General features: G+C 38.1%; 1 protein-coding gene and 1 long non-coding RNA gene across 2 annotated transcripts; both read left to right on the top strand.

Annotated features, from left to right (window-relative positions):
- The first annotated feature begins 34 nt into the window (after positions 1–34).
- COMMD2 (COMM domain containing 2) lies at positions 35–8,308 on the top strand. Its single transcript, XM_025913166.2, has 5 exons — positions 35–186; positions 283–360; positions 1,049–1,131; positions 1,918–2,091; positions 7,345–8,308. Exons 1-5 carry the CDS (start codon positions 120–122, stop codon positions 7,540–7,542), a joined length of 600 nt encoding a protein of 199 aa, XP_025768951.1. The 5' UTR covers positions 35–119; the 3' UTR covers positions 7,543–8,308.
- Positions 5,768–6,849, top strand: LOC147577222 (uncharacterized). Its single transcript, XR_015240051.1, has 2 exons — positions 5,768–6,256; positions 6,470–6,849. It is a non-coding gene; the product is annotated as an uncharacterized LOC147577222 (long non-coding RNA).
- Positions 8,309–9,833: the final 1,525 nt, after the last annotated feature.

Here is a 9,833-nt window from a genome sequence, read left to right as displayed (position 1 = left end):
GGCCGGAACCCAAAGCTGGGGATGTGGAGAAGCCGGAGCTTCTTTGCGTTTGGACGCTGGTCCCGGAAGTGGCGAGGGCGGGGTCAACACTGCCGAGTAAAGTCCTCTGACTTGGGAAGATGCTGCTGGACCTTTCGGAGGAGCATAAAGAGCACCTGGCCTTTCTGCCGCAAGTGGACAGCACGGGTCAGGGGACGCGGCCGCGGAGGGTGGTGTTCTGTGGTCTGGGGAGGGGAACAAGGGGTGTGCCCCGCGCTCACGGTCTCCTGGTTTCCCTTGCAGTGGTCGCCGAGTTTGGGCGGATTGCGGTGGAATTCCTGAGGCGAGGCTCGAACCCCAAGATCTACGAAGGCGCCGCCAGTAAGCCTGGGAGGGCACTTCGCGGGGAAGTGCGGGCCACACTTTGGCACCCTGGAGAGATAGGGGTTTTTGCAGCTCCAATGGTCTAGTTCTCATTGTGGTAGAATAAAAGCAGAAAGGCTCTTCAGGGCGCAGATCCTGCCCATCCCCTAAGTAGCTTTGAGATTTTTAAAGCTTCTATTAAGTCGGTGTTGTCATCCGTAAAATGGACATACTACCATCTGCCAGAGATACTATGATGCTTAAATGCACCAAAGCGTGTGAAATAGTTGGGTGAGCCATTAATATCATGCAAGTGTTTGGTTATAATTACTTCAGATATCCGCTTTTGCTGCAGTATTGTTTTTTCTCTGCCGGACAGGGTAGTTTCTGAGATTGTCAGCCCTTGAATTCCACTTATGCCAGACTTGAAGTAGCTGGACATTCAAGAGAAGGACTAAGGACTGTATGCCTGATGCTAGTCTGTCTCCACGGGTCTGCATTTTGAAAAGAAGGTTACACAGCGGCAAATACCCAAAGCATTTGTCCAGCAGTGGAGAATGAACAGGAGTCTATTACTAAGTCATTATTTTTCATCGTAGTGTTTGCAAATATGGAATAATGGATAATATTTATTCCTAAATAAGAATTTGAGTAAAAGGATAAATATCACACAATAATTTATTTGCTTTTTTTTCTTTTTTCCCAGGAAAACTAAATGTGAGCAGTGACACTGTCCAGCATGGTGTGGAAGGATTAACATACCTCCTCACTGAAAGCTCAAAGCTTATGGTAAGGGCTTCTGTGGAGTGTTTGTATTTCTTCAACCTTAAAAAGCTCCAGTATACTCTGCATCATAGCCTCATAGCCCTGGCAAGCACCTGCTTATTTCAGTAATGTTGTTAATGGTTTATAATTGATTTAGTGAAGCCATGCCTAAACAATATGGCTGTAATGTGATCTGCTGGTATGAAAGCCTCTTGCTAGTATAAATTAGAATTCTCTCTAATTCTGCATGTTATTAAGCCATATACAATAGTGGGTATCCTAGGAAGGGGGAGGAATAAATGATTTATTTTTTTGCATATTAGCAGTATCTGACTTGACGGAGAATAGGAGAGAAACTGGGAATTTAAAAAAAAATTTTTTTAACGTTTATTTATTTTTGAGAGACAGAGACAGAGCACGAGTGGGGGAAGGGGCAGAGAGGGAGACACAGAATCGGAAGCAGGCTCCAGGCTCTGAGCTGTCAGCACAGAGCCCAACATGGGGCTCAAACCCACGAGCTGTGAGATCATGACCTGACCTGAAGTCAGAGGCCCAACCGACTGAGCCCCCAGGCACCCTGAGAAACTAGACATTTTAATAATTCTTTTTATGCTTTAATACAAGTATTTTTATGTATCAGAAACTCAGACTTCAAAATAGTGGGTAAGAGTTATCTCTATAAAGGATGTAGTTTCTTTTACCAGGCAGAAAAGAATTAGGAGATATCATATTCTTTTGTGTATATCAAATATTTTAGCATTTCTAGACAATCATAAATTTGATGTTCTGTTAAACTTGATTCACTTTCAGATTTCTGAACTGGATTTCCAAGATTCTGTTTTTGTTCTGGGATTCTCTGAAGAATTGAACAAATTATTGCTTCAGCTTTATCTAGACAACAGAAAAGAGATCAGAACTATTCTGAGTGAATTGGCACCAGACCTTCCCACTTACCACAGCCTTGAATGGAGACTAGATGTACAGGTATGGTTTCCCCCACCTGACAAACTATAAGATTAATTTTGGTTCTATGTCCTCAGGCTTATTGTATTCTTTACCACCTTAACTGAACTTTGGTTTGAAACTTTATTTTTTTAATGTTTATTCTGAGACCATTTTACAAATAGTTCATTTTCTGATATGCTTAATGTGTTTACATCAGTTTCACTTGCAAAGTTTGTAACAAATAGGTTCTTTTGGTAAGGAGATGGTCATGCAAATTTTTAAAGTGGTATTTGATTTTTAAAAACTTTTATGCCTAAGCAAAACATACATGGATTAAAGTGCATACGTCATTGTATAGCTCGGTGAATTATCACATGGTAAAAACACCCATAAAACCAAGACTTGCCCATGACAGGCACCCCAAAAGCATCCTCTTTGCTTCTTACCAGTTCTCCTTCTTTCCTTTCCAAAGGTTAACGAGCACCCTGACTTCAAATACATAGATTACTTTTACTTGTTCTTTAACTTTCTATATATGAAATGATTCAGTAAATATTCTTTTGTGTCTGGCTGCTTTTACACTACGTTTGTAAGATTCAGTCATTTGCAAAGCCACATTGATAACCGAAAGGGAGTTCTCAGACTCTTGTATGTAGCCCTTTATCAAGCAGTGACAGCTAATAGATGTTTATTGAATGTCATCATTTGCTGATTAGAGCTGTGCCAAATGCATTGGTACACAAAAGAAGTATGAGACATTTTCTCAATTGGAAAAGATGTTATATACTCGGGGATATTAGGTGTTCTCAAAATAACTAGTAATTACAGATAGTTATAAGTTACTGGAGGGGGGGAATATAGTTGTATACATAAAGTTACAGCTATGTACTGTACTTCACAAACATAGCTTAGGTCGTTCAGTGGATGCTTGCAGAATCCAGGAAAGCTTCAACAAAAGGAGGTAAAATTTCAGAAGGGTCAATAAATAGAGAAAACCAGGGTTAATGTTCTTGGAAGAGGAGGCAGCATAAGCATAAGGGAATGAGCTTTGAATAGGTTGCACACTAGTTCCCAAACTTGACTGCATATTGGAAAGGCATGGATAGTCTTAAAATATTTTCGTATCTATGTTCCGCCCCCAGAGATTCTGCTTTATTGTTATGGGGTTTGGTCCGAGCATCAGAATTTTTTAGAGTTCCACTTGTTACCCAGGTAATTCTAATTTGCAATAAAGTTTGTAAATTACTGTTATAGTGGATTCTTCCTGATTTGAATGGTGGTAAGATGGTCCAAACAGGATACAGAAATTCATTTAGAGGGTTTAGCAGTTATAATCCAGTGTAATGAGTGCTTGAATAGGTATAAACACAGGGTATGGTATAAACCAGATTGTAGGCTCTATGAGGGCAGGTACTGTGTCTTGTTCAGTACTGTGTCCCCAGCACAATGCCTGGTACATAATAGGCATTCAGTGCTGAATATAAAAAAAGGTGGGGGAGGGTAAGTAGCTTCTTAAATTATTTATCAAATATTTCTTGTACAGTTATCATGTGTTAGGTATTGTGGATTTAAAGAATCAGACACAGTTCGTGCTCTCGGAGACATAAGCAGCAAATCCTGTGGGGCTATGGGAAGGAGGAGATCACTGTGGCCAAGCTTCTATGTTTAGGTCCTTTCATAATAACCAGGTGGAGGAGATGTGAAATGGTCATGTTTATGAGATTCAGTAGTAATTTATCTTGTAAATCTTTAGCTCTCTCTTGGGTGTGGGTAATTTCTGGCTTTTGGGTTCTGGTAGCCCATAGAAGTTATTTTTTTGGCTTTATCGATTTGCATTGAGTTTTTCCATTATGAAGACATTTTTAGAAATTAGAAACAAGCAATTGAATTTTCTAAAACTTGGGAGAGCTCATTTACCCAGTGCAATGGGTTTGAATAGTGTGTTACTGCAAGAACTAATATAGTTTAAAGTTGAGTGTATACTGAATGAATATTGCTTTATGTGGTAAAATGCGTTTAAGGGGTAAAAAAGCTACTTAGAGAACTAATAGATTTTCTGAGCTCATTAGTCAAAATTATTACAAGGGATTTTAATTGGAGTAGATTCTTCTTTATAGGAGGAAGACTTGTCAGATGAAGATCAGCTGAATTGCTAGGAAACTAGTGACAAGTTACAGGACGTTTCATTTTTGAGTAACTGATTTGTCTCATGGACACTGGTAGTGAATGGACAATTACCATCTAATTGTGCAGTTGCTTATGAGAAATACATTAATCATCATAGTTCAGTTTCTAGTAGAAACATTTCCCTTCATAAATTGCCAGCACAATTAATGCACTTAATAACATAAGTAAATTGAATGCATCTGAGATTGGTGAGGGACGATTTACCTTTAGGACTGATCCATTTAAATTGCTTTTGTTATTTTTACAAAGAGAAGGACAGAACATAAGTTCTAATCAGGAACCTTGTGGGCTACTGTTCTTTATCCTGTAGTACTGTCCTTGAAATTCATTTCTGAGAAAAAAATTAGGTCTAAATATGTCTTACTAGGTGTTTGTTAGGGATGTTGTATAACCTTCATCTGGAAATTTTAAAGAATGATATAGATGCTTATTTGTAAATGATATTAATTTAGATATGTTGTGTAAAAGTTTGAGGATAGATTGAGGCTTTGGATGAAAAATTTATGGTTTATACACCTAGATACATTCGGTCCCTGTCTATCAATGCAGATATAGAGGAAAAAGAAGTATAAACAATGTGTAAGTGAATCAATAAGTAGTATTTTCAGTCATCATATTTATAGTTTACCTATCTTTCTTTTTTTTTTTTTATTTTTTTTTTCAACGTTTTTATTTATTTTTGGGACAGAGAGAGACAGAGCATGAACGGGGGAGGGGCAGAGAGAGAGGGAGACACAGAATCGGAAACAGGCTCCAGGCTCTGAGCCCTCAGCCCAGAGCCTGACGCGGGGCTCGAACTCACGGACCGCAAGATCGTGACCTGGCTGAAGTCGGACACTTAACCGACTGCGCCACCCAGGCGCCCCAACCTATCTTTCATATCTATAATTTTCTGTACTGGAGAAATGATCTTAAAGAGACACTTTAACTTATAAGTATCTGTATTATTTTGGGGACTGGCTAACTCAAGGGGATTGACCTGTTGTTTCCAAATTATTTTTAGACATTAAATTTCAGTATCGTGGGTTCTTTTGGAAGCCAGATCACCTAGAATTAATTGGAAGAAGTTATTAGTCAGAATATTCTGTGTTGCGGTATAAATTAATCCTGAAATCTCAGGGTTAGATTTTTGCTCACTCGGAAGTCTCTTCAATTGGGCTTCTTATCCTTTTGACATGACTCCAATAATTTTAAGTAACAATCTTGCTTTCCTGTATAGCAAGATGTCTCAGGCTCAATCTTGCACAGTTGTTATCCCAGACCTCTAATCAGTTACTCCTTTAAGGAGCTCCTGGCTCCTTTTAAGGAAGAATGGTCTTTAGAGAACAGTTGGTGCTAGAGCTAAATGCCTTCGCTTTCAAGTTAGCCATTGTTTCTAGTAGTTTCCTTTTTTTTCTTTTAAAAATATGTCAATAGTACTTTTTAAAAAAATTCAGAATATATCATACAAATAAAGATTATAGATACTCAGTTTAAAGAATAATAGTAGGGGCGCCTGGGTGGCTCAGTCGGTTGGGCGGCCGACTTCGGCTCAGGCCATGATCTCGCGGTCTGTGGGTTCGAGCCCCGCGTCAGGCTCTGTGCTGACAGCCCAGAGCCTGGAGCCTGCTTCAGATTCTGTCTCCTTCTCTCACTGCCCCTCCCCCACTCGCACTCTGTGTCTCTCTTTCTCAAAAATAAATAATTAAATTTTTTTTTTTTTTAAAGAAATACAATGAAACCATCTGTGACCTACCACAGTTACAACCCCTCACACTTCCCTGAGGTAACCATTTTCCTGAATTTGATGTTAATCCTTTCTTTATAGTTTTTGGGTTTTTTTCCCCATTTGGCAAGTGAGTACTTTATCTTTTTTTAATTTTTTTTAATTTACATCCAAATTAGTTAGCATATGGTGCAACAATTAGTTTAACACATTTTTTCATTAAACTTTAGTTTTTATGTATTCTTCTGCAACTTGCTTTTCTGATTGAACATTTTCTTTTTCGAATTATCCATGACAATTTATATTGCTGTAGTTTGTTTCTTTTCCCAACGTTTTTATTTATTTTTGGGACAGAGAGAGACAGAGCATGAACGGGGGAGGGGCAGAGAGAGAGGGAGACACAGAATCGGAAACAGGCTCCAGGCTCTGAGCCATCAGCCCAGAGCCCGACGCGGGGCTCGAACTCACGGACCGCGAGATCGTGACCTGGCTGAAGTCGGACGCTCAACCGACTGCGCCACCCAGGCGCCCCTTTTTTCATTGACATTTAGTAAGCATTTTATTTTTAGGAATATTCTCAATACACCCATTCTGTTGTTAAAGAGTATTTGAAATGTTTCTAATTTTTGACTCTTGGAAACAAATACTATTGTGAATATACGTATATATGTAAGAATTCAAGGTATATACCTAGGAGTGGAATTGATGGTACTATTATATCGTTTTCCAAAGTTATTCTCTTACCACTCTGACCAGCAGTGGATGAGAGTTCCCATTCCTATCACTTGCAGTGCCCCACATGGGCAGGTTTTTAATTCTCGCCAGTCTGATGTGTGTAAAATAGTATGTTATGTTTTCATTGCCATTTTCCTAATTACTAATAAAAAGTTGAACATGTTTTCCTATGTTTATCTATTTGTGTTACTTCTTTTGTGAATTGCTTACTTAGGTCTTCTGCACATTTTTCTTGGTCTTACGGGGTTTGTTGTTGTTTTTAATCAGAACATTCTGATTAAATTTCATGCATTCTGAATACTGATCTTTTGTTGGGGGAGGGGGTTCTATGCGTCATAAAATATCTTATCAGTTTGTGGATTGTTTTTCCACCATCTTTAGGTATTCGTGAAAGAAAGTGTTAATAATTTAAATGTATTTCAGCTTATCAGGTTTTTTCTTTGTGGTTTGTGCCTTTTATATCATGTTTAAGAAATCCTTCTGCCGGGCAAGGTTGCATATACATTGTCATGCCTTTTTTCTTTCCAAAGGTTTTAAAGTTCATTTTTCATTTTGAAGTCTATGATTTATATGAAATTTGACTTTTGTATATGATATAAGGTAATTATAAATATTATATGTTCAGCATGATAATTAGTTATTCTCTTACTCCATTTAAAATGAAGCTTGCAAGCAGAAGCCTCAGGCAACAGATAAAACCATCAGTGACTATAAAGCTACACCTTAATCAGAATGGAGATCACAACACCAAAGTTCTGCAGACAGACCCAGCCACTCTGCTCCATTTGGTTCAGCAATTGGAACAAGCATTGGAGGAGATGAAAACAAACCACTGTAGGAGAGTTGTGCGCAATATCAAGTAGTTCCAGTTTTCAGGACTGGAATCACTGAATCACTCACGTATTGATAATGCGACAGTTACTTTTTTAATTTTTTATTAATTACAGTGATAAATACATATAGTTCCCATGAAATTTCTTTTTCTATGACAACATATTGAGGTCGTGATCAAAAGCTAAAGTTAAGGGGTGCCTGGGTGGCTCAGTTGGTTAAGCGTCTGACTCTTGATTTGGGCTCAGGTCATGATCTCACAGTTCATGTGATCAAGCCCTGCATTGGGCTCTGCGCTATTAGCGTGGAGATTTTCTCTCCCTTTCTCTCTGGGCTTCCCCTGCTCGCACTCTGTCTCTCTCAAAATAAATAAATAAACATTAAAAAAAAAACAACGCTAGAGTAAAGTTCCTTTCCTGGTGCTAAATGTGGTGTTTCTTGACTAATTAAGATGTATTTTATATGTTAAAAGTGTATGTACAATTGAATCAACTGGAAGTGAATCTGTCCTATTCATATCTTTGGTGTATATGAATGTCTTTTATTCGTACTTCTTTTGATTGCTTAACCTGACTGTTCTTTATTGACCAAAATTTGAAAATAAAATTCACAACGTAATATTACTGCTATTCAGAATATTTTTAGACAGTTCATTGTTTTTGACTTTTAAAAGCACCCACAATGTTAGTAGCTATGGAATAGTTGGAAGTAAATATGAATTTTTTTAAATGCTACATTGTTTAGGGGGTCCATGCATTTTTCCTGGTTAGTAAAGGTAATAAATACTATGTTGCTTAAGTTTGAGTTGTCATGTCTAATTTGCTTAAATAGTACTCAAATTTGTGTGATCATATATTACATTTTATCAAGGACCACTTTTTTTCCCTAGTATGCAAAGCATCTAAGAGACACACTGTCATTTACATTTATACACAGTGAATATAAGAGTAATATAATCACTTATTAATTATCTAAATATAAATTACAGTGACTTTTTGTCATTTTTTTTTTTGGATGCAGTATATAAAAAGGGCAGGAGTCCATGTTTACTACATGTAAATATCCCTTCTTCTTTACAAACTTGATTTGTTTGTTTTTTAGTAACTATAAACTGTCGGCTTGAAAAACTCAGATACTGATGTGTCGGATTGGCCTGATAGAGTACAGGGACACAGGGAGACTTAAGGAGTAGCAGATTTAAGGAGAAAAAAAAAAAAACACAAGGGTGGAAATGGGGGTTCAGTCTTAAATGTATATATATCTTATTCTGAGAGCCTCATCCCCATGGAGCAATCCAGGAACGCCTTTAGAGCCATCAGACTCAAAGCTGCAATCTGGGTTCTATCAATGCCTTGCATCCTAAGAATTAGAGATTTTCGGGTCAGAGTGACATTGTGTTTCTTCTCTTAAGAGAGAGTCGGTAAAAATGAACTATTGGGACCTCATCAAAATAAAAAGCTTCTGCACAGTGAAGGAAACAGCAAAACAGCAAAACTAAAAGGCAACCGACAGAATGGGAGAAGATACTTGCAAACGACATATCAGATCAAGGGTTAGCATACAAAATCTATAAAGAACTTATCAAACTCAACACCCAAAAAACAAATAATACAGTGAAGAAATGGGCAGAAGACATGAATAGACACTTCTCCAAAGAAGACATCCAGATGGCCAACCGACACATGCAAAAATGCTCCACATCACTCATCATCAGGGAAATACAAATCAAAAGCACAATGAGATACCACCTCACACCTGTCAGAATGGCTAACATTAACAACTCAGGCAACCATACATGTTAGCAAGGATGTGGAGAAAGAGGATCTCTTTTGCCCTGCTGGTGGGAATGAAAACTGGGGCAGCCACTCTGGAAAACAGTATGGAGGTTCCTCAAAAAATTAAAACTAGAACTACCCTACGACCCAGCAATTGCACTACTGGGTATTTATCCACAAGATACAAGTGTGCTGTTTTGAAGGGAAACATGCACCCCCATGTTTAGAGCAGCACTATCAACAATAGCCAAAGTATAAGAAGAGCCCAAATGTCCATCAATGGATGAATGGATAAAGAAGATGTGGGGGGTGTATATATATATATATACACCGTGTATATATACAACGGAGTATTACTCGGCAATCAAAAAAAATTAAATCTTGCCATTTGCAACAACGTGGATGGAACTAGAGGGTGTTATGCTAAGCAAAATTAGAGAAAGCTATCATAACTTCACTCATATGAGGACTTTAACATACAAAACAGATGAACATAAGGGAAGGGAAGCAAAAATAATAAAAGGGAGGGGGACAAACATATAAGAGAC

The sequence above is a fragment of the Puma concolor genome, chromosome C2 (genome assembly GCF_028749965.1).
Source record: "Puma concolor isolate L17-30 chromosome C2, mPumCon1.1.hap2, whole genome shotgun sequence".
NCBI lineage: Eukaryota > Metazoa > Chordata > Mammalia > Carnivora > Felidae > Puma > Puma concolor.
Note: the sequence above shows the minus strand (reverse complement) of the source record. Positions and strands in the feature narration are given on the sequence as shown.

Bases quoted from the DNA above. Each gene is read 5' to 3' on its own strand.
- COMMD2 (XM_025913166.2), top strand. From the start codon at position 120: ATGCTGCTGGACCTTTCGGAGGAGCATAAAGAGCACCTGGCCTTTCTG. The intron at 1,132-1,917 runs GTAAGGGCTTCT...ATTCACTTTCAG, and splicing joins CTGAAAGCTCAAAGCTTATG to ATTTCTGAACTGGATTTCCA. The intron at 2,092-7,344 runs GTATGGTTTCCC...TTTAAAATGAAG, and splicing joins AATGGAGACTAGATGTACAG to CTTGCAAGCAGAAGCCTCAG.